Here is a 26,243-nt window from a genome sequence, read left to right on the forward strand (position 1 = left end):
AGAAAGATTTATGTAGAAAAGGGGGGGGGGGTCCATTCCCCAAGCGCCTGTAACTCAATCGTTAAATACGGTGCTCATTATAACATAATTTCAGGTGATGTCTTGTGTGATAATTCTTTTAAATTTGATGTAAGACTTTTGTTTTAATGTCTGAAAAGTTTAGTCGATATTGCACATCTATAGTATCCGGAACACTTACCATGTCGATTACAGATTTTTGTTTTAATATAGTATTTTCTTTGGTCACATGATAACAAAATGGCAGCATCCACAAAAATCTCTAGTGTTTTCAGAAATGGTTTATTTAATGGGAAAGTGGCTATTGTTACTGGCGGAGGGACGGGTATTGGAAAAGCAATCACACAAGAATTGTTGTACTTGGGTAAAGATCAAAGTTTGAAAATTATGAATAACAAAAAAAAAGTCTTGAAGTATAAAAATTAAGGAGATGTGGTATGATTGCCAATGAGACAACTATCCACCCACGTTCATATGAAGTCGATGTAAGCAATTATAGGCAACCCTGTGGCCTTTAACAATGAGAAAAACCCATACCGTATCTGCAAGTTTAGAGAATCCCAATTCTATTGTTTAATTTCAACTGACACAGTACGTAGTACGACATATAACTAAATATGTCGGCTTTCGGCAAGATACCTGAACTTAATTACTGATGACAACAATTTAAGACTCTTTATAAAATATTTGTAGCCCTTAAAGGGCTGTTTTAAATAGATGTTGATTATCGAAGTGCAGCAAATATAGTGAAATTTCAAACAAGCAAATGTCCAATAGCAATTATTTCAAAATACCAATCCGGTAAAAAAGAATCACTGACAAAAATTTCGTAACAAGTCTTTTAAATAACTTGACAAAATACACAAATAACTCAAAACGAGGACCACAAATACTTATATTGAAGAGTTGTTAATACTTGGTACTTGAATATTTCATTGTTGGAAAATAACAAGAAAACATTGTTTACATTGACAGAATAAAGAAACGTTACAATTTATTCAAATGGCTTGATTACAACTGTATCTCCACTGGAGCCTCAGCATTCATTCATTCCTAGTAGTTGATAATATGAGAACAATGGAGCGTTCTATTTTTAGTCACATTTTACCTCAGACTTCTGGACAAATACACTATTCATCTTACACCGGCAGATAAAAAAAAAGAAAAATCACAATTAAAGAATCTTCAAACTAAACAAGCGTAACTTGTGTTACGATATATATAAAATAATTTCAGAACTGACCCAACACGACTGTACGGTGGCAGAATGCGGCCATGAAAGAAAAAAGAAAAAAAAACATAACATCTTGAGGGAACAAGATAACTATCTCGTGGAAACGCCATAGCATCTTGAGGGAATGAGATAACTATCTTGTGGAAACGACATAACATCTTGAGGGAATGAGATAGCATCTTGAGGGAACTAGATAACTATCTCTTGAGGGAATGAGATCACTATCTTGAGGGAACAACATTATTATTTTCTCTTTCATGGCTGATTCTGCCACTGTACGACTGAATATTAAATAGTGTGGTTAAATATAGAAATAAATTGCATGTGACTGTCAAACTAAAACCGAGACTAAAACGTATGCACTTTGCACTTAATTCCCCTAATCAATGGATGTACATGAACAATAAATAAATAAAACAAAAAGAAACTTGCAGAAATAAAAAGAAAATATGTTTAAAAACCATATGTCAATGAATACGATACAAAACGAAAAAAAAAACAACAAGTAACATATAAAGAACCAAGAATATACTTAGCAGTTGAAATATAATAAGCCATAATTATGAATAAGCCTATTTTTATTATAAAAAAAGTTGTCTCCACTACTTCATCTGCAAAAATATTTTAAATCAAATACGATGTAGAATTAATAAAGTGAGATGTTTAAATCACAGGTAAACTGATTCTGAAATAAGTGAAGCGTAATTGTCTAGTAGCACGGATTAAGATTTAAGGACAATTATATTACCGTTCACACGTGGATCTGTTGATAATTGACCATAATACCTACCATAAAGTTGTTGGATTATTCATTTCCGACATGTCAGAGTCTGTCATTTATAGTAATAATATTCTACACGTACTGTACCTTTCTGCTCTATCATTTTTATAGATTTATAAAGTCAGTACATATATCAGTTTATAATGTGAGGGTACCCAAATTGCACCTATTTTGACAGAATTTCCCCTACATTTATCTTTGATCCAGACAAAAGTTTTCATTCTGTGTTTATTTTGTAGATGTATCCTTATTCACTACATTATAGTTCCACCAATTTAATTTTGAATCCATAACGAATCATAGAAAAAATTGGTTTGAACCGACCTCCAAACGATTCATGATTCTGAAATGACGAGTACCCAAATTGCATATATGCTTTATTAGCTTGCTGTTCAGTGTGAGCCAATGCTCCGTGTTGAAGGCCTTACTTAGGCTCCGTGTTGAAGGCCTTACTTTGACCTATAATGGTTTACTTTTACAAATTGTGACTTGGATGGAGAGTTGTCTCCTTGGCACTCATACCAAATCTTCTTATATCTATTAAATTCACATCCTTAAAAATTGATTAACTGATGTTTTGTTTAATATGTCTCCAAATATTTAGAACAATTTGGTAATAATCCATGCTTATTATTCATTTTTTAAGAAATAGATGATTATAACATATTTTAATTGCTCATTTTTAAAAGTTGAGTTTTTTTGGAGGTCGCATGCGACGTTTCCGAAGATTTTACTTTTTTTAGTGAATACTGCATCGGTTAATATATATACTGTGAACGTTTTGTGTATATTTAAATATATTTAACTATGTTGAAAGACGTGCATAATGTCAAATCATAAAAATGCAAATTGTTTGGTCTTGCAATTTGGGTACTGTGACGTTATACATGTAACATGCAATAGCTAGATATCAGCTTCCAGACCATATTTTAAAATGCAGCCCCTATTAAAATTTAAAGGTTGACAAGTTTTTTGCCAAAAATTTCAAATAAATGAATATGATGTACATTTTTATTTTATCATGTTTATAATTGTAATAATAGGCATATTTTAAGATAAAAAGAGATATTGTGGAAATGTTTTAAAGAGACTGCAACCAATGGAATCTAGGGGTAAATATTTGAACAACAGACAAGTGTTATAAAAAAACTTAATGTCAATCACTAGATTGCTCCAAAACAAGAAAATATGTGACTTATTTAACAGACCATCAAAAATTTGCAATCAATATATAAAGCACCTGAAAGGTAAAAATATATTATGATATATATCACTAAAGAGTTTCCAAACTCAGGACAGACACATGAACATGCTGAGGGCTGACCTAGTTTTTTTAGTATTCACTTGATTTCAGTGAAATAATAAAAGGTAGGTTTTTACGTTTTGTGTTTTTTTTGTCATTTTCGGCATATTTATCCAACTCTTTATACCTGTCTGTATAAAGAGTTCGAACCAAGAACCCGGGTCTCTGATCCTTCATATTTGACTTTGAAGATCTTATCACTAGCAAGTTTTCATATACAAATAAGGAGATGTGGTATGATTGCCAATGACACAACTATCCACCAAAGTTCAAATGAAGTGGATGTAAGCAATTATAGGTAACCTTACGGCCTTCAACAATGGGAAAAAACCTATACCGTATGGTCGGCTATAAAAGGCCCCGACATGAAAAATATGGAACAATTCAATTGAGAAAACTAACGGCCGAATTAATAACAAGACAGTTTACGAAAAACAAATATGACAAACATGAACCAACGACAACCACTGAACTACAGGCTCCTGACTTGGGACAGGCACATAAAAAATTTGGCGGGGTTAAATATGTTTGTGAGCGCTCAACCCTCCCCTAACCTGGGACAGTGGTGTAACAGTACAATATAAGAGCAAACTATAAAAATCAGTTGAGAAAGGCTTAACTCATCAGATGGATACAAATAGAAATACATCTAACAAAAACACAAAGTAGAAGTGGACGGGTACTTATACATCCCAAAAACATAAAAAAAGACACTTAGTACAGATCTGAGAGTACTCGCAGTTACTGACAGCTAGCTCAAAGCCAATAACAACTAATGAAAAAAATCATGTATCTAAGACTAAAATACCAATCAGTACACATCCAACATCCAATCATGATTTAGTGTAAAGACGTCATTAACAGTCAGAGAAAAACATGACCTTGTGCAATGCCAAACCTTTTACAATAAGTATTATTTAAAGGATTGATAAGTTTACCCGGATCGTATCTAAATTTCCGGGCTCGTTTTACAACATTACCGTAAAATCAAGGATGTGCTATTCCGTTTGAAATAAGTTTTCTACAGGTACAGCCAAACTTGCAGACCAAATCTTTGTATATATGAAAGAATTAGTAAAGATTTTAAGTAATTTGTGGCAACGAAATCCCTGACTTAATAATTTACTAGTAATACATAGATTACGCTCATTAAAATCCAAAACGTCACTACAGACACGAGCATAGCGAACGAGTTCGGATATATAAACATCGTAAGACGGTGTCAAAGGAACATCACCGTCCAAAAAAGGGAAAATTAACAATAGGGAAAGAAAAATCATCCCTTTTGTCGTAAATTTTTTGTGTAGAGTTTCTGGTGTAATACTGAAATATCTTAATTTAGGAAAGGACAGTTATTGCTGTTGATATTAGATTTATTCAAAGTAAGTTCCTTTGGGTAAATTTCAGCAGTATATTTAGAAAGTTTTTGGTTATTTAACGACAAAATATCATCAAGATAACGGTAAGTGTTGTTGAATTTATCAATTAAATGGAATTTAGACGGTTCTTTACTGAGTTTGGCCATAAACTGTGATTCATAACAGTAAGGGAACAAATCTGCTATTAAAATGGCACAATTGGTACCCATAGGAATGCCTACAATCTGTCGATAAACTTTATTGCCGAAACGTATATAAATGTTGTCAAGGAGAAAATTTAGTGCTTTAATCATCTCATCACACCTCCAGTAAGTATATCTAGCATATTAACCTTTATCAGAGACATATAATACAATTGTATTATATGTCTCTGTCTTTATCATTAGAATAAAGGCTTTATATGAGTTGCAGCAAATAAATTTGCACCCAGATTTATCAAACGACCATTCAATTAGATAGGAACACTTTTGTTTGATAAGATTGTGTGGAAGTGTAGAATATGGAGTGGAAAAGTCAAAACTGTCAACCGAATCATTAGGTTTGATCACGTATGAAGATTATTTGTACCAATTTTTATGAAAAAGTCACCGATGAAATTTTTATAAATTAGATAAATATACAGCATTCTGAAATCCTGAAACTTTGATAAAAATAATTATTTTTCAAAGATTTGTAATAACATTCTTATATAAAGAAGATTTTCCAAATGTTTTTTACAAAAATCCGCTTGTGTTTATCTTTTGAAACACAAAAGTTAGATCTATTCAAAGAATAGAAATGTCAAAAAACCAAAATTTTGAGTACATTTCTAAAATTTCGACCTCATTTATCTCTTAAAATAGCACATGAAGGTATATTTTCTATTACATATTTGAATCGCTTAGGTGAAAATTAGCTTGTATGCAAATTTTCGTCAAAAATTCACCGTGGGATCGAAACTGTATCGTATGCCCTTAACTTAATTATTGAATTGAGACTATTCCAAATGGATTAAAAAGAATAAAAGAGCTTCATATATGAACTACTGTTATTGTAAAATCGTATGGATTGGAGCAAGAACATGGTAAATAAGAGAAAATTAGTTTAAGTATTAAGAAATATGCCACTGAAGAAAGATTTATGTAGAAAAGGGGGGGGGTCCATTCCCCAAGCGCCTGTAACTCAATCGTTAAATACGGTGCTCATTATAACATAATTTCAGGTGATGTCTTGTGTGATAATTCTTTTAAATTTGATGTAAGACTTTTGTTTTAATGTCTGAAAAGTTTAGTCGATATTGCACATCTATAGTATCCGGAACACTTACCATGTCGATTACAGATTTTTGTTTTAATATAGTATTTTCTTTGGTCACATGATAACAAAATGGCAGCATCCACAAAAATCTCTAGTGTTTTCAGAAATGGTTTATTTAATGGGAAAGTGGCTATTGTTACTGGCGGAGGGACGGGTATTGGAAAAGCAATCACACAAGAATTGTTGTACTTGGGTAAAGATCAAAGTTTGAAAATTATGAATAACAAAAAAAAAGTCTTGAAGTATAAAAATTAAGGAGATGTGGTATGATTGCCAATGAGACAACTATCCACCCACGTTCATATGAAGTCGATGTAAGCAATTATAGGCAACCCTGTGGCCTTTAACAATGAGAAAAACCCATACCGTATCTGCAAGTTTAGAGAATCCCAATTCTATTGTTTAATTTCAACTGACACAGTACGTAGTACGACATATAACTAAATATGTCGGCTTTCGGCAAGATACCTGAACTTAATTACTGATGACAACAATTTAAGACTCTTTATAAAATATTTGTAGCCCTTAAAGGGCTGTTTTAAATAGATGTTGATTATCGAAGTGCAGCAAATATAGTGAAATTTCAAACAAGCAAATGTCCAATAGCAATTATTTCAAAATACCAATCCGGTAAAAAAGAATCACTGACAAAAATTTCGTAACAAGTCTTTTAAATAACTTGACAAAATACACAAATAACTCAAAACGAGGACCACAAATACTTATATTGAAGAGTTGTTAATACTTGGTACTTGAATATTTCATTGTTGGAAAATAACAAGAAAACATTGTTTACATTGACAGAATAAAGAAACGTTACAATTTATTCAAATGGCTTGATTACAACTGTATCTCCACTGGAGCCTCAGCATTCATTCATTCCTAGTAGTTGATAATATGAGAACAATGGAGCGTTCTATTTTTAGTCACATTTTACCTCAGACTTCTGGACAAATACACTATTCATCTTACACCGGCAGATAAAAAAAAAGAAAAATCACAATTAAAGAATCTTCAAACTAAACAAGCGTAACTTGTGTTACGATATATATAAAATAATTTCAGAACTGACCCAACACGACTGTACGGTGGCAGAATGCGGCCATGAAAGAAAAAAGAAAAAAAAACATAACATCTTGAGGGAACAAGATAACTATCTCGTGGAAACGCCATAGCATCTTGAGGGAATGAGATAACTATCTTGTGGAAACGACATAACATCTTGAGGGAATGAGATAGCATCTTGAGGGAACTAGATAACTATCTCTTGAGGGAATGAGATCACTATCTTGAGGGAACAACATTATTATTTTCTCTTTCATGGCTGATTCTGCCACTGTACGACTGAATATTAAATAGTGTGGTTAAATATAGAAATAAATTGCATGTGACTGTCAAACTAAAACCGAGACTAAAACGTATGCACTTTGCACTTAATTCCCCTAATCAATGGATGTACATGAACAATAAATAAATAAAACAAAAAGAAACTTGCAGAAATAAAAAGAAAATATGTTTAAAAACCATATGTCAATGAATACGATACAAAACGAAAAAAAAAACAACAAGTAACATATAAAGAACCAAGAATATACTTAGCAGTTGAAATATAATAAGCCATAATTATGAATAAGCCTATTTTTATTATAAAAAAAGTTGTCTCCACTACTTCATCTGCAAAAATATTTTAAATCAAATACGATGTAGAATTAATAAAGTGAGATGTTTAAATCACAGGTAAACTGATTCTGAAATAAGTGAAGCGTAATTGTCTAGTAGCACGGATTAAGATTTAAGGACAATTATATTACCGTTCACACGTGGATCTGTTGATAATTGACCATAATACCTACCATAAAGTTGTTGGATTATTCATTTCCGACATGTCAGAGTCTGTCATTTATAGTAATAATATTCTACACGTACTGTACCTTTCTGCTCTATCATTTTTATAGATTTATAAAGTCAGTACATATATCAGTTTATAATGTGAGGGTACCCAAATTGCACCTATTTTGACAGAATTTCCCCTACATTTATCTTTGATCCAGACAAAAGTTTTCATTCTGTGTTTATTTTGTAGATGTATCCTTATTCACTACATTATAGTTCCACCAATTTAATTTTGAATCCATAACGAATCATAGAAAAAATTGGTTTGAACCGACCTCCAAACGATTCATGATTCTGAAATGACGAGTACCCAAATTGCATATATGCTTTATTAGCTTGCTGTTCAGTGTGAGCCAATGCTCCGTGTTGAAGGCCTTACTTAGGCTCCGTGTTGAAGGCCTTACTTTGACCTATAATGGTTTACTTTTACAAATTGTGACTTGGATGGAGAGTTGTCTCCTTGGCACTCATACCAAATCTTCTTATATCTATTAAATTCACATCCTTAAAAATTGATTAACTGATGTTTTGTTTAATATGTCTCCAAATATTTAGAACAATTTGGTAATAATCCATGCTTATTATTCATTTTTTAAGAAATAGATGATTATAACATATTTTAATTGCTCATTTTTAAAAGTTGAGTTTTTTTGGAGGTCGCATGCGACGTTTCCGAAGATTTTACTTTTTTTAGTGAATACTGCATCGGTTAATATATATACTGTGAACGTTTTGTGTATATTTAAATATATTTAACTATGTTGAAAGACGTGCATAATGTCAAATCATAAAAATGCAAATTGTTTGGTCTTGCAATTTGGGTACTGTGACGTTATACATGTAACATGCAATAGCTAGATATCAGCTTCCAGACCATATTTTAAAATGCAGCCCCTATTAAAATTTAAAGGTTGACAAGTTTTTTGCCAAAAATTTCAAATAAATGAATATGATGTACATTTTTATTTTATCATGTTTATAATTGTAATAATAGGCATATTTTAAGATAAAAAGAGATATTGTGGAAATGTTTTAAAGAGACTGCAACCAATGGAATCTAGGGGTAAATATTTGAACAACAGACAAGTGTTATAAAAAAACTTAATGTCAATCACTAGATTGCTCCAAAACAAGAAAATATGTGACTTATTTAACAGACCATCAAAAATTTGCAATCAATATATAAAGCACCTGAAAGGTAAAAATATATTATGATATATATCACTAAAGAGTTTCCAAACTCAGGACAGACACATGAACATGCTGAGGGCTGACCTAGTTTTTTTAGTATTCACTTGATTTCAGTGAAATAATAAAAGGTAGAAGAACATACAAAATAATCAGTTTAGTAAACGCACTAATAATGACTTACATGTAACTCCATAATACTGCCATAAGGTAAAACATTATACACCTATCGACTGGGTATGAGGGTAATAGCAAGTTTGTTGTCCCTGAGATACCAACTATTGCTCCAGGCGAAGCCGAGGGCAATAGTTAGTTTCAAAGGGACAACAAACTTGCTATTACCCTCATTACCAGTCATTAAGTGTTTTATTATACCGAACAAAACAACTTTCTAAAAAGACTACATACACCACTTGATAAAAAAAAGATCACATAAACATGTACAAAATGAACTATCAGGTTTTTTTCCCTGTGTGGTATTTGTCAATAATCTATTTACTGTAATCAAGACCAGGAATCCTTGTGTAAAAATTCCCGTGCATATGATAAACATTAGCTAAAATATTTTACCGTACACCAAAGCAATCTCAGATTATGAAGACGACGACAGACCAATACCATACATTACATGTTTTAGTTCTTAAAATATGTCGCATAGATTTTTTTTTTCAATTGCTTCTGGTAAGTAATATATTAATTTGAAATTACGACAGATACATACAGATTATAACGTTTACGATATTTCAGAGTTTAACGTTGCCAAGCGCACAAATCCAAGCAGAATAGTCGATGACGTCATTATTGTCCAATGAAAAAATAGTATGAAAAAGTACGGGAAATATGTTTATAAAACTATTGACCGGGGTAATAGTCTTTGAAACTATTGACTGGCAAATAGTTTGTGGAATGAAATAGCACAAATATTTCATTCTTTTTTATATAGAAAAAACATACTGAGGTATAATAAATTATTATATTAGTGGCATTAAAATACCAATTCAATAAAGTCACAATGAATACTGTAAATTCACAAATTATTGCGTGCATTTATTATTGCGATTTTGTCATTATAAATTTGGACTAAATGCGATTTAAATTATTGCGATATTGAGAAAAATCCTGTTTAATTCATATATAAAATTTCAAAATGCGAATTTAAATTATTGCGATTATAACCCTGTCGCATTTTTCGCAATAATTTCTGAATTTACAGTACATGTGAGATAAACAGAGAATATCATAATGGCTTTGTCACTACCACATCCATATCAACCCAAGACACCAATAAAATCCCAAGAGCTCTGCTCCAGGTATTATATTGGTTGATGGATGATATGGTATGTGATATTGAAAAATTCATGTCATATACATAATACAGATCAAGGGTTGAAGAAACCATATATGGTATTTCCAATCATTTTTGATAGTATCACATTTAAACAATATAGCATCACATTACTATGATGCTGAAAGACCCTGAGGAGAACACTGATTTAAAACCATATTCTTAATATACATGTATCCAACGATGTTTTTTTTTTTTTTTTTTTTAATATCATATTATTGAATATGATATAAGCAATTTGTGCTATAACCATTAAAATATTATTTTAGGATGTAATGTAATGGTAGCTTCAAGGAATGAAGAAAGACTGAGAAAGGCAACAGATGAGATGAAAAAGAATATTACTTCGCCTGCAGAATTAGATTACATGCAGTGTAATATTAGGAAAGAAGAACAAGTAATCTCAATAATGATTATTGAAAGAATATTGGTCAATGTTTTGTAAGAGAAATAACTTAATAACTTTTTTATTTTGTATCATATTCAATATAAATGCTTAAAGTTTTATCACTCAATAAAATGTTAATCTTTGAAACAACTTGTCTGAAATGTTTGATTCGGGTCATTTCCTTAACCAGAAAAACTCTTTTACCGGTACAATATGCTGATTTCTATCGTCATTCAAATGATTTTTGGGCTAACTGGATCCCTGCATCTTTGAACTGACTAAGTAGTTGTTCCTGCTTGACATTTTTCAAACACCCATCTTTATTCTTATGTACATTATCATACCCTGCCTAAAGAAATGTATAAATTTTATCATATTTAACATTAATCTAAACAGTCAATAAGCAAATCATCCCCATTAGAATATTCATCCCTTTGCTCAACGTACTGACGTAGATTTTATACCCAACAAACGCACAAATGATGTCTAATAATGTCACCTAAAATCAAACATTTAGACAAAAAAATAATAATTGGAATCAAGCGTATTAAACACTAACTTTGCTTTATATCTAGTGTAATTTGAGAGTAAAGGTAAAAAGACCTGCATGATTAATACAGTGTTAAATATGTTGACCATTTAATGATTTATATTATATTTGTTTTAACATTTTTTTTAGATAACAAAATTGTACTCGACCACAACTCTTTCTTTAAAATTCAAAAGAATGGTAAATAGCACAGATTAAATATTAGTGAGACAGCAACTCCTCAATAAAAAAACCAACAAAAGTTAAAAGGTGAAAATCATATGGCAATAAGATGGCTATTAAAATGGTAATTGTTAATATATTTGTATTCAGTTATGACTCGTAAAGAGGGTTTTTTATTAGATTTATTATCAAAAGAATGTTTAAGGTACAAAATCTGATTTCAACAACATTATCACGGTTTGGCAAGTTAGACTCTTTAATCAACAATGGTGGAGGCCAGTTTCTAGCCCGTGCTGAGTCACTTTCATTGAAAGGATGGAATGCTGTTGTAGAAACCAATTTAACTGGAACATTTCTATGCTGTAGAGAAGGTATTTTTAAGGAAGTGCTTTTTTTTGGGAAAATTTTAAACCTTTTTAAGAATCAGCTTTTTAACTTTTAACCAGGTTTTCCAAAGGAAAATTCATCCAATCATTTCTTACCATACATGTAAACTACAGCTTTATCCAAGAATAACATGTAAGAAAAATGGTAAAGGAGTATCATATGAAAACCTAAGTTTTGTAAATGTTATTTGCTTCTTTTCTTGAAGAGGCTCTCTATGAGAACCCTTGTAAAACTGTCAGAAAGCAAGGTCTGCATATGATGTTGATATGTGGTTCTATTAAAATTACCATTTGAGAAAGTTCTTACAACAAAAAACAATTCTTTGAAAAATAAAAGATGGCTGCTATTGAGGGTGACACCTTTATTTAACAGTTAGAAGATGACAGATGAGTCTCTTAATTTTTGTTATACTTCACATTTCTTTGATATTTGTTATGCCCCCGCCGTAGCGGAGGGGGCATTAAGTTTTACCCTTGTCCGTCTGTACGTACGTACGTACTCCCAAAATTGGTTTCCATTCTCTAACTTAAGTTTGTCTCAACCAAATGTTATGAAACTTATACACAATCCTTATTACCACATAACACAGATCAAGTTTGAATTTTAGTGGCGTCATTTTAACCGTTGTAGAATTATGCCCCTTTATAAATGGAAAAATTGCAAAATTTTTAGTTTCTGTTCTTTGACTTAAGTTTGTCTCAACCAAATATTATGAAACTTTTACACAATGCTTTTTACCACAAAACACAGATCAAGTTGAATTTTCATGGCGTCACTTTAATCATTATTGAGTTATGCCCCTTTATAAATCGAAAAATTGCAAAATTTCTAGTTTCCGTTCTGTAACTTTAGTTTGCCCCAACCAAACATTATGAAACCTTTACACAATACTTATTACCACAAAACTCAGATCAAGTACAAATTTGGGTAGCGTCACTTTTATTGTTCTTGAGTTATGTCCCCTTATTATGTTGTATGCAAGCAGGGGCATCATCTGTGTCCATGGGGACACATTCTCAATTTATTTTGTTATCTGTCAGAACTTTAAAATATTTTGTGACAATATTTTTTGTTTGTTTTTTCAGCCTACAATCAATGGATGAATGACAATGGAGGAGTTATTGTAAACATTATTGCTGACATGTGGAAAGGAATTCCCATGATGAGGTAACATCTGGTTTTATGTTATGCCTATATGCTAATGTTATTGTGAAAGAAATGAAACTTTTCCACAGAATCATTTGCAGTTTACCTGTCGATTTAAACTTTTGTCAGTTCATTAAAAGTTGATTTCTAAAAATTTGTTTAGCATTGTTCCTATTGAAATTACATTTATTTTGTGTTTGTTTAGTTATAGAATACGTTAAAGAAGGCCTTAATTTAAACATCATCATTTTCCAGTTTTTATTTGTCAAACACACAAAAAAAAATTCAAAAGGAACAATATGAAAAATTTTGTTAGAAATTACCCTTTTTAAATCTTTTATAGCCACACCGGAGCAGCTAGGGCAGCTGTGGACAATCTGACAAAATCTTTAGCATTAGAATGGGCAGAAAGTGGAGTGAGAATTAATTCTGTGGCTCCTGTGAGTTTAAAGCATAGCAATCCATTAAAAAAGAAATATATGTCTTTTATTATTTAAAGTTATATTATTATAATATGTTTAATAACTGTGCAAGTAATTGTACCAGTGCTTTTCGTTAATTGAGGTAACTGTATGGCAAGCCTTTTTACTATTTATTCTAACTTCAAGATATCTCATAAAATATATAAGGTATCTTATATAATCTAGAAAATGTCTTATACTTTATAAGATATCTTATATACTTTCTAAGATATCTTCTAAAGTTTATAAGGTATCTTATAAAGTATATAAGATATTTTTTAAACTTTATAAGATACATATCTTATAAATTATAAGATATGTCATATAATTTTCTTTTTTGCTTTTTTTTTTGCTTGTTTGAGGTTCAATGGAGCAATTACCTTTGCATGCCATCCTTTATTTATTTGTTTATTAGTTTGATATATCTGTCAGTCTTTTTAGAGGGTTCTAAAGGGGTAATGTACTTGGACAAACAGTAAACAAGATGGCCAATTTACGATAAAAAAAAATGGAGAATGTGTCCATATAACAGATGATGCCCCCTCTTACATATAACATTATAAAGGGACATAACTCGAGCCACCCAAAATCGAACTTGATCTGTGTTTTTTGTGATAATAAGCATTGTGTATAAGTTTCATAAAATTTGGTTGAGGCAAACCTAAAGTTAGAGAATGGAAACCAATTTTTGGACATATGTACAGATGGACAAGGGTAACACTTATGCCCCCTCTGGTGTCAGTTTGGGCATAAAAATAGCTTGCCTGGTTTTTTTTTAGGAGTCTGGTGTAAGTGGTTGATGTGGTCTGTTGTACTGATGAGTATTTTTAGGAGTCTGGTGTTAATGGTTGATGGCCACCCTCACTAAATTTTTATGCAGACATTTTTCCTCATGACATACATCGTAATAACAAAAATATTTTCTTACAGGGAAGTTCCATATACTCTGAAACAGCAGCAGCAAATTATGGTGACCCAAAAATATTTGCATACAATATTCCCAAAATTCCACTCAAAAGACTAGGAACTGTAGAAGAGGTAATATTTAAATGATAGATTCTTCAACTTTTTTCAAAGCAAAATAGATTTTCTTTTTTTCAATTGAAAACGGACGAAAAGACTTGTGAAAATTGAATATTAATAAGGGATTTATTAAAGTTTATTAAAACTAATATTGTGGTATATTTTTCTTCACATATCAACAATAATATATTATATATGTAATAATGAATACATAAGTTTAAACTACATTTGTTTAAGATATGAAGAATATGCAAAGACTTTTTACAAGTCCCACTCCTAATGTTGCCATGTTGGGGTGCCCCCACCTTTTTTTCAAAATCCTGGATGAAGCAGTTGATTGCTTTAGCTAAACTGCACCCCATTCATATATTTTACAAATATAAATATGGCCCATTCCAGCAGCATGTCATGGAAAAATCCATGAATTAATCTGTATTTTATGTAGATAAATATGATTTTTCTATCACTATTTATAGATTTCAACTTCAGTATGTTTTCTCCTGTCCCCTGCATCAGCTTATATAACTGGTGAAACAATTAAAGTAGATGGAGGAGGCAGTCTGTATTCAACTATAACTTTTGATATACCAGGTAAAAATATCTATTTTATTTTAATCTAAAATTATAAAATTTAGTTTTATTGCATAATGAAGTTTATCTTTATTTAGAATGAGGGAAAAAATATTAAGTTTATCTGTATTTAGTTTGAGAGAAGAAATATAAAACAGCAGGTCAAACTTGCATCTTTTCTTGCCAGGCTACTATACTTATAGGTTATTCAATTACTTAATATCTGTCTTTTAAATCATTCCAGTTGAAGTTTATAAATCTGAGTTTGGTGCTATACAGTTGTTATTCATTTGAAAACATCATAATGTGAAATATATCTACTTGTATATGAAAGAGCTGGTCAATACATTCCCATTGTTTGGAGGTTTACCTGGTACAGACCTGCCAACTATCCCGATTTATGGGGATATCCCCCCATGAGAGGTGTTGACCTGAATTTTTAAATTTTTTAATATATAAGTTGAACACCTCAAAACAGGCATTCAAATGAGTTAAAAGGGTATTTAAGCACATATATACTCATTCAATCAATACTGTAGTAGATTAAGAACACTTATGACGATATAAGAGGAGTATTATGTCCTCTTGCGCTTAAAATCCCCCATGGAGATTTTGAAAAGTTGGCAGGTATGCTGGTAACTCTACTTTCTTTAATATATAAAATTGCATGCCTTTAGATGCGTGCTACTACTTTAGCAAGAACTGCTTTCCATTTACAAATACTGCCTTATTCACCCTGGTTTTTGCTTGATTAGCGTTTCTCAGTTTATTGTTGTCTATAAAGTATTTTGTAAACTGAAGTTCAGACTTTTAAGTATGTTCCAGATTAGGATTGTGAAAACATTATTTGATTGTATCATTTCCTGAAATAGCAATTATTAATCTCACATTTTTGTTGGTTGTTCTACAGTTAAAATAATAAATGAACGAAAAAGTTTGTGAATTTACAGTAGTTGTTCTGTCAAAACACAAAATATTATGAATTTCACATCATTGAATCCATTACTTTCATTGTAGATCACAAGAAGTCCAAGGCATATACCTGGAAAGATGACGAGGAAACCAAATCTAAATTATGATATACAAAAAACTGAAGACAAACTATTCAAATTTACGAAGCCTTTAACATATATAGGTATTAAGAAAATAGTTTTTTTATTATTTATGGGATACTAATTCACCTTGATTTCTCTTTATTTCAAGAAACAAAAATAAGATTTAACCTACTTTAATTTGTTCTATATCAATTCATGTATTTGAGGTATGACGAGGGATTTCTTATCTGCTTAAATCTAATGTCTATCTATTGTTGCTTAACTGTAAAGGCACCAAAAAAGTAGATGATTGGTATAAGTCGATGAGACAGCAATCCAACCACAAATACAAATCAAAAGACATCACATATGGACTTCAATAACAGACAAGTATCTATACAAAATGGTAAGTTCAACACTACCCCAAATCTAAAAAAAATTATGAATAAATGTTACAATGACAATCAAACATCCGTCATCAACGCCAAATGCCTGATGACAAAAACATGAATACATAACTACAGACAACCACTGATGAGGTTCCTGGCTTGGGATAGACCTATGATAATGTGGTAAGTTAAAACAGTTTTTTGATATCTCAACTCTGCCTTTTTAATCTTGATGGGTGGAATTAATGTAGGCACATACCTGCATGCCAAAAAAAGGATGGTTACATAATGAATTATGAATTTCTCCTTTGAATTATTGAACAGAAATATATTTGCCAACAGTGGGGACATAAGGAGACTCTTTTTCATATTGTTAATAAAAATGTGTATGGTTGTTGAGGTTATATATTAATGATTGAATGTGATTAAACTAATTTTGTACATAGTAATCTTTTATACAATGATAATACTAATTAGTATTTAGTAGTCAGAAAGTTTTTCCAATGAATATGTCACCAAAGATTTAAGCACATGATATCTTTGAATGGTACTACAATTAATTCCTTTACAAGATCTAAAATAAAGTGTAAATAAAAAAGTAATCTATTTATTGACTTAACCAACTTTCTTTGTCTTGCATATTGTAAAGTAATGTCCAGAACATTTAATGTGCATGCTAAACAAAGTAAAAACAAGTTGAACTGTGAGCTATTGCTCACCAATAATACTCCGCCATAATGGTACTGTAAGCAGGAAGTTGATGAGTGATGGATGTAAAATGCATCACACAGTAAAGCATGCCAGCATGAAGGTTGATTCCAAATTTCAAAAAGCCTAGATTTGTAATTCCTGAAAGGAGCATGACAAAAATTTCATGAGATGGTCAGAAAAACAGACAGATGTAAACCAGTATACCCTCACTCCTCTAGGAGCAGGATATAACTAGAAGAGTTACACAACCACTGTAACAAGATTAAAATCCTAAGGATAGTAAAATACAAAGAGGACCTCATCCATGAGAAATCTTCCTTGTCCAAGATTAGTTGCTTAAAGTAATTCTGTAGTGTTCAACAGTTAACATTATATCATCCACCAATTAAACCCCAGTAAATTTGCTTTCAACAACACACAGTCAAACTTGAACCCATCTTAATTACACCCCAAAGTTCTTGGGTCACTATGTTTATCTACAAGTCTTGTCTTGTCAGAACTTTTGAACATCTTGAAGCATATTTAATGATATTTGGTATTATTATTGACCACCAGAAGAGGGTGTGTTGTTAATAAGGTTGTAATGTCAGGCTGCATGGTCAGGGTCACACACTTATTTCAATTATACATCCACATATTCATATACATATACAAGTCATTTTCTATCATTTCAATGCCATGAACAAGTTGGTTAGTAATGATGCTTGACATTATTATTGCCCACCACGAGAGTGTGCTGTGAATAAAGTTTGAATGTCTCTCTGCAAGGTCAAGGTAAATACGTTGTATATCAAGATGGATACAAGGGGAGGGGTATCATTTAAGTAGCTTTTCTCTCAGTATCTGTAGTTCAAACAATTATCAATGCAGACATAGATGTTATTCTTTCCACTGGAAATACATTGGAAGTCATCAAGGTTTCTGGTGTCTCATTTACCTGTATTTGTAAAAAAGTTATTTAGATATCAATCCATTTTACAGTGGAATGGTCACTCTTTATGATCAAAATTATTTAACACTTATGACAAACTTCTTGGTTCAATTTCCTGGACCCATTACTGAAGTCAAGAAAGAACAAACCAGGAAGAAACACAAGGTTGATCTATAGGCACTGTTTCCACTACAAAATTTTAAATACATAAAGTGGCATCTTTGACATTAGATTGACATAAGTATCAAATATCTGGTAGAGGGCTATCTAAATTTCATTCACATTACTTGTTCAATCTAAACTGATGGGATACTCCCTGGGGGTAGACCTAGGTTATGGGAGGTAACTCTTTACATAAGAAAAGTGTAAAAGCATGATTGTAAAACAGAATGAAAATAATCAGTGTTACTAAGAAGCTTGGAACATATTTTTAAAAACAGTTGACATAAACGTACCAGTGATTTTTGGGAGTGATATCCCCTAACCAAAGTCTTGCTCTTTAAGTTAGAGGGCTGAAAATAATATCACAATCAAATTAGATATTCCTACTCGGTGTCATTGTCAGATAAAATAAGTTTATTGAAATCAAATAATCAACTTTGTAGTAATTTCACTGGAAATAACTACACTTTCATTACCTGTTTAACATTAACACTTTTAACATGATACTTTCAAAGAACTGATTAAGATTTAAGGAAATGTAATATTGAACACATTAATGGCCAAGAGTTGATTTATTTGATGTCCTACAGGGAGTCAACATCTGGCAGATTTTCTGTTTCAATTTTAAACTTTCTGTAGATCAAACACCATCAATTCTAACCAAGTTTAATTCACTTTTGATCATTTCTATATGACAACTAGATTAAACTGGAAACTACTCCACTGTTCAAGTTTGAGTATATCATAAATTAAGATCACATATAAAATTCCACATATAAATTTTATTGCATTCAAACATGTACATCTTGAAAATTTCCAACCCCCATATGTAAACCTTTATACAAAATAAACTGATACAGAGTGACAACATTAATTAATAAATTTCTATATTACAACGTAAGCTATATAAAACTTGTTCAAAGCTGTTAAGAAATTTTAAATACACAGACTGTTTACCAAAATGTTCATGTATTATCAAATGTAATAGGAAGTCTTGATTCTTTACAATCTTTATCACATGATTACATATTTCAGTTGTTTAAACACTCTTATGATGTAAGTATCATCATAACTGAAGCTCCCTCTCTTCTGGAAGAGGAGAGAAATACCATTCAACTCTTTGTGGAGTCACACCCTCTATAACAGCTGGTTTCCATTGAGGACTTTGGTCTTTGTCTACTAAAACTGTAAAAAAAAATCATGAATTACATTACAAAGATTTCCCCCTATTTACATGGTAATTTTACAGTGGAATATTTGCTCAAATTGCTTCTGTAGTGTATTTGGTGTGTTGAGTCTCAAAAGTTTTTAAGAAATACCTGAACTGTGTTGTAAGCATGGACAGTGCCATGTTCAGATTTGAGGGTCATAAAATCAAATGAAGTTTAAATGGTGATGCCTACCAAGCAAAACAGATGTTTATGACTGCCAAATCCCAACTTACACAGGCTAAGCTTTAAACACTAGACTGTTATTTCTATTCTAATATATTACTCGTTAAATGTTCAAAATGAAACATTTGAACTATCCTCTACATGTTAAATGTGATTGCGCAATACTGTTGTCAAAGACTCTGACTGTCAAATGTCGACTTCATCCAATCAAAAGTGGTGTTCAATGTTATATGACCTTATATTAGATTAGAAATAATATTCAAACATATAGAGAATTAATAGATAAGTAGATGAATGCAAATGGGACTCAAGGTTGTTCTTAAAAAGTTTTTCTGTTAATGTTTAGCATTATTTCAAAGTTTTTGCATAAGAATTTTTAACATCTCTGTATCAAGTCCAGTTGTAATCACCAAATTATATATTGGTCCTACAGGATTTGTATCAGATGATTTATTAAATCTCTGGGAATCATTATTTCAAAAAAAGGACTATTTAATTTTAAGCCCTTTCCAATTATTTTTGAACGACTGAATTTTACATATAAATTATGGTTAGAAATTAGTTCTCTCCCCTTCCTGGCAGAATGGTCTGAAGCAGATATTCCTTGTAACTTTTCATGAAATATTTTATTTGTATGAGTGTCTATAATTAGCTACTGACTGTCTTTTTTGTATAATATAAATTAGCTACTGAAGATCTTTTTTTGTATAATATACTTCTAATCAAACTTGATAATTAAGTTAAAAATATTTATATATATGAAAGTAATAATTAATTTCATCTCATATCTCCTCACTGCTCTCCTCTGAAGTGAATCAATAAAAGACTTTTGAGTTCAGGCACTTTCCCATAGATTTCCTATGTCACAATGATTATGTTATTACGTCACAGAAAGAACCAATTTTCGATGACTTTGTTTACAACGATTGACCTCAGGTCAACCAGTGTAACTCATTCATAAAAAACTAGAGATTGGTGTACATGTTTATATGATACATTTTTTACCTAGGTTGTGTCATTTGTAACTCTACAGTTTTTTTCCACAATATTCAAACCCTGCACATTGATACATAAAGATGTGCACTGCCGATTTTTTACATAATTGAATTTTTTTTTTTTAGATTTCCCATACTGTGGATTCATTATTATTGGTTGGATACCAATTTTCGTGGGTTTCTTGGGTACAAGAGAACCACGAATTCATATGATCAACGAATTACAAATTTTCTATAGGCTTTGTATGCAGAGATTACCAAAACCACGAAATCAGATATCCACGAAAATGGAAGTTTTCCTCCATCCACGAAAATTGATACCCACGACAATTAATGAATCCACAGTATGTGGATTTTTTTTTAAAATGAATGCTTTAAAGGTGTTTGTTTCATCTGTAACTCCCAACAGTGATCCTTCAAAATTATTCAAAACAGCATTGTGCAACACAAGTCCAGACAGTATTAGCCTTGTTAGTGGCCTATGCAGATGAGTTTTTTTTCTGATTGAGAGCTATGAACTCTTTTGTTGTATTTGTTTATGAAACTTACCAGCTCTAACCCCTTCATAGAAATCATGGTCCTCTATACATCGCTGACTAATTCTGTATTCCATGACAAGACAATCCTGTAAGGTCATTGTTTCTCCTTCTAGCAGTTGACGTAATGTTACTTTCATTGATGTTGGCGACTGTAAAAGATACAAGCTATCTGTATTAGTACTAGGTAGTATAACAAAAAAGAAAAAAGGTTGATTCTTTTTTGTTTACTTTTTAGGATGAAATTCAGAAATTTAAATGGCTTATGAAATTTTGCACCATAAAATATTTATACTAAGCACCAAGCATATGATGGTTATCTCTGATTTAGAGTAATGTGTCCAAGTAAGGTTACAGGTCAAGGCAAGGCAACCAAATTTTGTCAGCTTGGAGAATGTTCTATCAAAATTTTAAGAAAAAATTCAAACTGAGCTTTTCCCCTTATATGATAGATTGATTGATATTTTGGTGTTAAACGCCACTTTCAGCACTATTGGCTATTTTGTGGCAGCCAGTTTTTATTGGTGGGGAAGCCAGAGAGAACCACCAACCTTCAGAAATGATAAACTAGAAAGTTTACAATATCTATATCTTCTACTTCATGAATAATTGTCTCGCCTGCAATGAAGACTTAGTTTCACTTTTAAACAGTTGTTGAAGTTTGTGATTAGGTCAGTTTACGGAAATCATCAATAGTAAGGCAATGATATTTGGTATGCAGTTTTATTAAAGTTGGCACATTTTTTTTCCATTGAGATTATTTGCCCAGGCCCCATTAGTAATGGTCCAAACCTGAATAGTTAACATATTAAAGTTTGTGATTAGGTCAGTTTACAGGTAACAACTTATGATAATTCATTGATATTTGGTAAGCAGTGCTATTATAGTTGGCACATCTCATTTCTGTGAAGATTATTTGGCTCTGCCCCCTCAGTCAAGGTCTATTGACTTTGAAAGTTTTGTGCACAGATTAAACGTTTAAGTGCTTCTATTTTAGTTTCAACATTTGCATTATACTATCAAATTACAATCAGGAGAGACATATATTTGTATCAAAAGTTTATTACAGATTTCCCAATTATCTGGCTGCACTGAACCCTAACCAATTGAAGACCTCTTTATTTTTTTATGTGTATTTCCAGAATATATATCAAATTTGACTTTGTGTCAAAATTCAGGAAATATCACAGCACATGTAGGATCTCAACTACATCATGTGCCCTTAATCATCCTCCAGTCAATTCATGATTCAATCCAAATCATGGATATCTTTATTCTGAAGGCAACTGAAGACAAGCATTATTTTTACCAATGAAAATATGTTTTTATGAATGATGTGTCAATATAATTGAATTTTATGCGACTGTCATACAAGTGAGAGGTTTAGCTAGCTATAAAACCAGGTTTAATCCACCATTTTCTACATAAGGAAATGCCTGTACCAAGTCAGGAATATGACAGTTGTTTTCCATTCGTTTGATGTGTGTGAGCTTTTGATTTTGCCATTTGATAAGGGACTTTCCTTTTTGAATTTTCCTTGGAGTTCGGTATTTTTGTCATTTTACTACTTCCTACTATTTTTTGAAGTTCCAACAAATCCCATGAGCTCTGCTATATGATTTTTATAAGAATGTTTTCATTTGAAAAAGTTTACTAGTTTAACTCTATGTATATCACTTCAAATTCATTTACCATTTTCTTTAATGTATTTAGTTGCGTGTTTCCCATTCTGAACCATCTTGCTCTAAATTTTGGTAAATTTCTTCCATGGTTTTACCATCAAACAGTCTGTTAATCTTTTCCATATCTTTGGCAAGTATAAAATCTTTATCAGGAATATCTGTACTCTGTAACGATAATACACAAATAGATTAAACTATGTCTCTAGTTTTTAACATTTTTGGTGTAATAAGAGGTATATTCAGAATCATATTAGTATGTGGCATTTATTTGGAAGGCAATCATACCCTTCCCAAGAATCATATTTTGTAATTGTTATATCTTGCTCTGACAAGATGTGTCATTATTCAGTATTAATACATTATTTTTGTCATCACTGGGAGTTTATTTTTTTGTACAGACAAATTAATCAATGAATGATTGGTTTTTCAAGGAGAAATTTAGTGTTCCCATTGAATGAGCTCCACAGAGAGTAATATCTATTGTATTGATCAATGGGACAGTAGACTTAGCAAAATTTAAATGGACAGGTAAACTCCAACTGATTCTGGGGAAAGGTATGATTGCCTTCGCAATAAATATATTGACGTTTCCTTAAGATCAATTAAAATTGATTCACATAACTATCAACATATTTATTGATCCCTGTAGTAAATATACATCTTTCAATTTGTTTTTGGCTGCTGTGGCTCTCTGATCACAATCAAGTCACAAAGCGGTCCTTTTTACATCAAAATGAACAATTCTTTATTTGAGAACTGCAGATTTTTATGACCAATATTCCTTTTTGGAAGGATGTGCTTATTCACATTTAGTATCCTCATTTTTTGGCTGCATTATTTGGTACAGTATTTTCATAAAAGGAGAAGCTCTTATTTGTAATTCCTCAGGAAATTGAGACCAACATATCACGGGACGAACAGAAACATAGACAGACGGAAATCAATATAAACCCCTGCCCTCCTAATGTTTCAAGAATAATATTTTATACTAGAAGTTCATTTATTAGGAAAGATGACTGACAATTTGCACTTTCGTAATCTAAGTAATCTGGCAAATACTTTTTTAAAGCAAGGCATATATAATTGATTGGTCAACAACATCCTATCCAATGGATATTTAACCAATGCCCTCATATTTTTATTTGGTGTATAAAAAAATAAAATTTCCTGAAGTCCATTTTTAGATTCTGGATAAGCATATTGTCATGTGCCTTAATCTTTACAAAATAAAATACCCTCTATTTTTTTTTACTTCATGGGTCTTGATATATCATCACATGAACAAGAATGCACTCAATATATGCGATAAAGCATACTCCTACAGACCCCTACTCGTAATTCAAAGCATAATAAAACAGGAAGAAGGTGTTTGGATAAAGATCATGTAAAAGTTTTGTTTCCAGCTTTGTAGCTTGGTTTGCTTCCCTTAAATCTAGCAATATTAGCTCTATCTCATTGCATTTCTTTATAGACAATATCTTTCTTTTCAGATGGAAGAATTAGAAAAATCATTACTTGAAATACCCGACCCAACTGCACAAGATATTCATCATGTGTTAGATAAATTTCAGAAAAACGTAGGTACAAAATTGAATGCATAGCAGGTTGGTATCACTGGAAATTCCTTAAAAACTATATAATTATAACCACTCTATAGAAATGGGGGCTATATTGCATTAACCTTGCCGTCCCTCCTTTTGTCAGACAAATATTTCTGTTACTCTTTTCTCAGCTACTATTAAACTGAATGACTTTATATTTGGTCAGCATCTTGACAGTGATGAGATAAAACGTGAGTATTTTTCAGATTTGTTAGACACCTCTTTGCCTATACTTTGAAAATTTTCAATATGTTGAACAAACTTTGTTTCGTCACACTTTTATCAAGTAATACTAAACAGAATTCCTTCGTATTTAGTCAGCAGCTTGGCAGTGATGAGTTGTAACATGTGATCACTAGGGTGATCTGGTAGGGGTGATCCGGCTCAGATCACCCCTGGTAGAACAAAGGAGCTGGGGTGTAAGAATCCATAACATATAATCGATACAAAAAATCCTTTAGTGTCTGCTTATTATCTTTCGTGTCGTATGTTATTGCTGAAGTTTACAGAACGTGAACTTAATATAAAATCATTGAGCACGTGAAAAATAAGTGAAATGTCAAACATGCAATAGAGCGATATTTAATTTGTGTTTATATTTTCAATGCGTTTCTATGTGTCAATTAAACTTGGTCATAACAGTTGATATATCGTTTTGTGTTTAAAATGTTTCTTTCAGAATGAGCTAAGTTCAGCTAACACTTTTTAACTTCCAGGTTTGTTTACTTTTTCTTTCATCACGGTTTTCCCTCGCATTTGCGCTGTGCGGTTTCCGAAATACCAACGAAAGGTCTTATGGTTAGGATCATTGCATACGGAAACGCTATCGACGAATTATAGAATGGGAAGACAATCGCAGTACATTTCTGAAGATTTTGATAAGACAAAGGAATTTCTTGAATCAAAATTAAGTCTATGTGCACATGTTTTATAGTAAAACTTAACCATTCAAGTATTTTAGTATATAAAACAAAATCAACTCTCTCTTGTTTTAATTGAAGTATCATATGACTTTAACTGCACTAGTGCAAGATGGTTTGAATTCTGTACAATGATGTTCAACAGTATAATTTACGATGTGTCTATAATAACGACCAATTTTTCCCAAACACCGCTTCATTTATAAGAAATATTTTCGTTATTCTTTAGTCAAGCCATTTTTTAGGTACCTAATGATTTACCATTAACAATTAAAAAAAATGTCGTAATGTGGAATTATTCAAGAAACATTGTTACAATTCAGTTTTAAATTATATATTAGATCTAAAACATAGTATGTACACTATTTACGACTAAGAATTGAAAGATTCAGACAAGAGAACACGCACATTTCATGGTTGTACCATAAACTGTAATTATAAGAATTGATTGCTTCTTTTTGTAATTCTATAGGCTTGTAAAAGCGTTGATCGTACATACATTTCATCTTCAAGATCCTGTAAATCACATTGTACACATATTCTTCTACCTCTCTACTTTTCTCTATCTGTACTACTTTCCAGAGGTAATTCAAGTTTAAATTTTAATGTCGACCCGTATAAATCAATTTAGGGAACGACCATTTAACTTCAAAAGGGGGGGGGGTAATGGTTTTTTCCTAAAAAAATATTCTGGTCCCATACTTGATGAAAAAAATATCATGTGGTCAAGCAGGTGGCAAAAAAAAATATTCTGATTCCAGATT

At 31.5% G+C, this 26,243-nt stretch overlaps 2 protein-coding genes across 5 annotated transcripts in view; one reads left to right on the top strand and one right to left on the bottom strand.

Annotated features, from left to right (window-relative positions):
* The first annotated feature begins 254 nt into the window (after positions 1-254).
* The window catches only part of LOC127727878 (peroxisomal trans-2-enoyl-CoA reductase-like), a 45,463-nt gene continuing 19,474 nt past the window's right edge, over positions 255-26,243 (top strand). Inside the window, exons 1-8 of one of the 4 annotated variants that reach the window (XM_052235033.1) lie at positions 6,076-6,204; positions 10,707-10,834; positions 11,743-11,908; positions 13,010-13,091; positions 13,414-13,510; positions 14,462-14,569; positions 15,031-15,145; positions 16,142-16,277. In XM_052235033.1, coding sequence (XP_052090993.1) covers positions 6,081-6,204; positions 10,707-10,834; positions 11,743-11,908; positions 13,010-13,091; positions 13,414-13,510; positions 14,462-14,569; positions 15,031-15,145; positions 16,142-16,203 — 882 coding nt within the window. In that variant the 5' untranslated portion in view covers positions 6,076-6,080 and the 3' untranslated portion in view covers positions 16,204-16,277. Of the gene's footprint in view, positions 383-6,075; positions 6,205-10,706; positions 10,835-11,742; positions 11,909-13,009; positions 13,092-13,413; positions 13,511-14,461; positions 14,570-15,030; positions 15,146-16,141; positions 16,386-26,243 lie in introns of those variants that run through there. The other 3 variants (XR_007993874.1, XM_052235032.1, XM_052235031.1) reach the window with 3 other exon arrangements.
* The window catches only part of LOC127727871 (3-hydroxyisobutyryl-CoA hydrolase, mitochondrial-like), a 51,469-nt gene continuing 44,532 nt past the window's right edge, over positions 19,307-26,243 (bottom strand). Inside the window, exons 12-13 of the mRNA XM_052235019.1 lie at positions 21,290-21,428; positions 19,307-19,536 (exon numbers count right to left, since the gene is read on the bottom strand). Coding sequence (XP_052090979.1) covers positions 19,418-19,536; positions 21,290-21,428 — 258 coding nt within the window. The 3' untranslated portion in view covers positions 19,307-19,417. The remainder of the gene's footprint in view (positions 19,537-21,289; positions 21,429-26,243) is intronic.

The sequence above is a fragment of the Mytilus californianus genome, unplaced genomic scaffold, assembly GCF_021869535.1.
Source record: "Mytilus californianus isolate M0D057914Y unplaced genomic scaffold, xbMytCali1.0.p SCAF_2, whole genome shotgun sequence".
NCBI classification, from domain to species: Eukaryota; Metazoa; Mollusca; class Bivalvia; order Mytilida; family Mytilidae; genus Mytilus; species Mytilus californianus.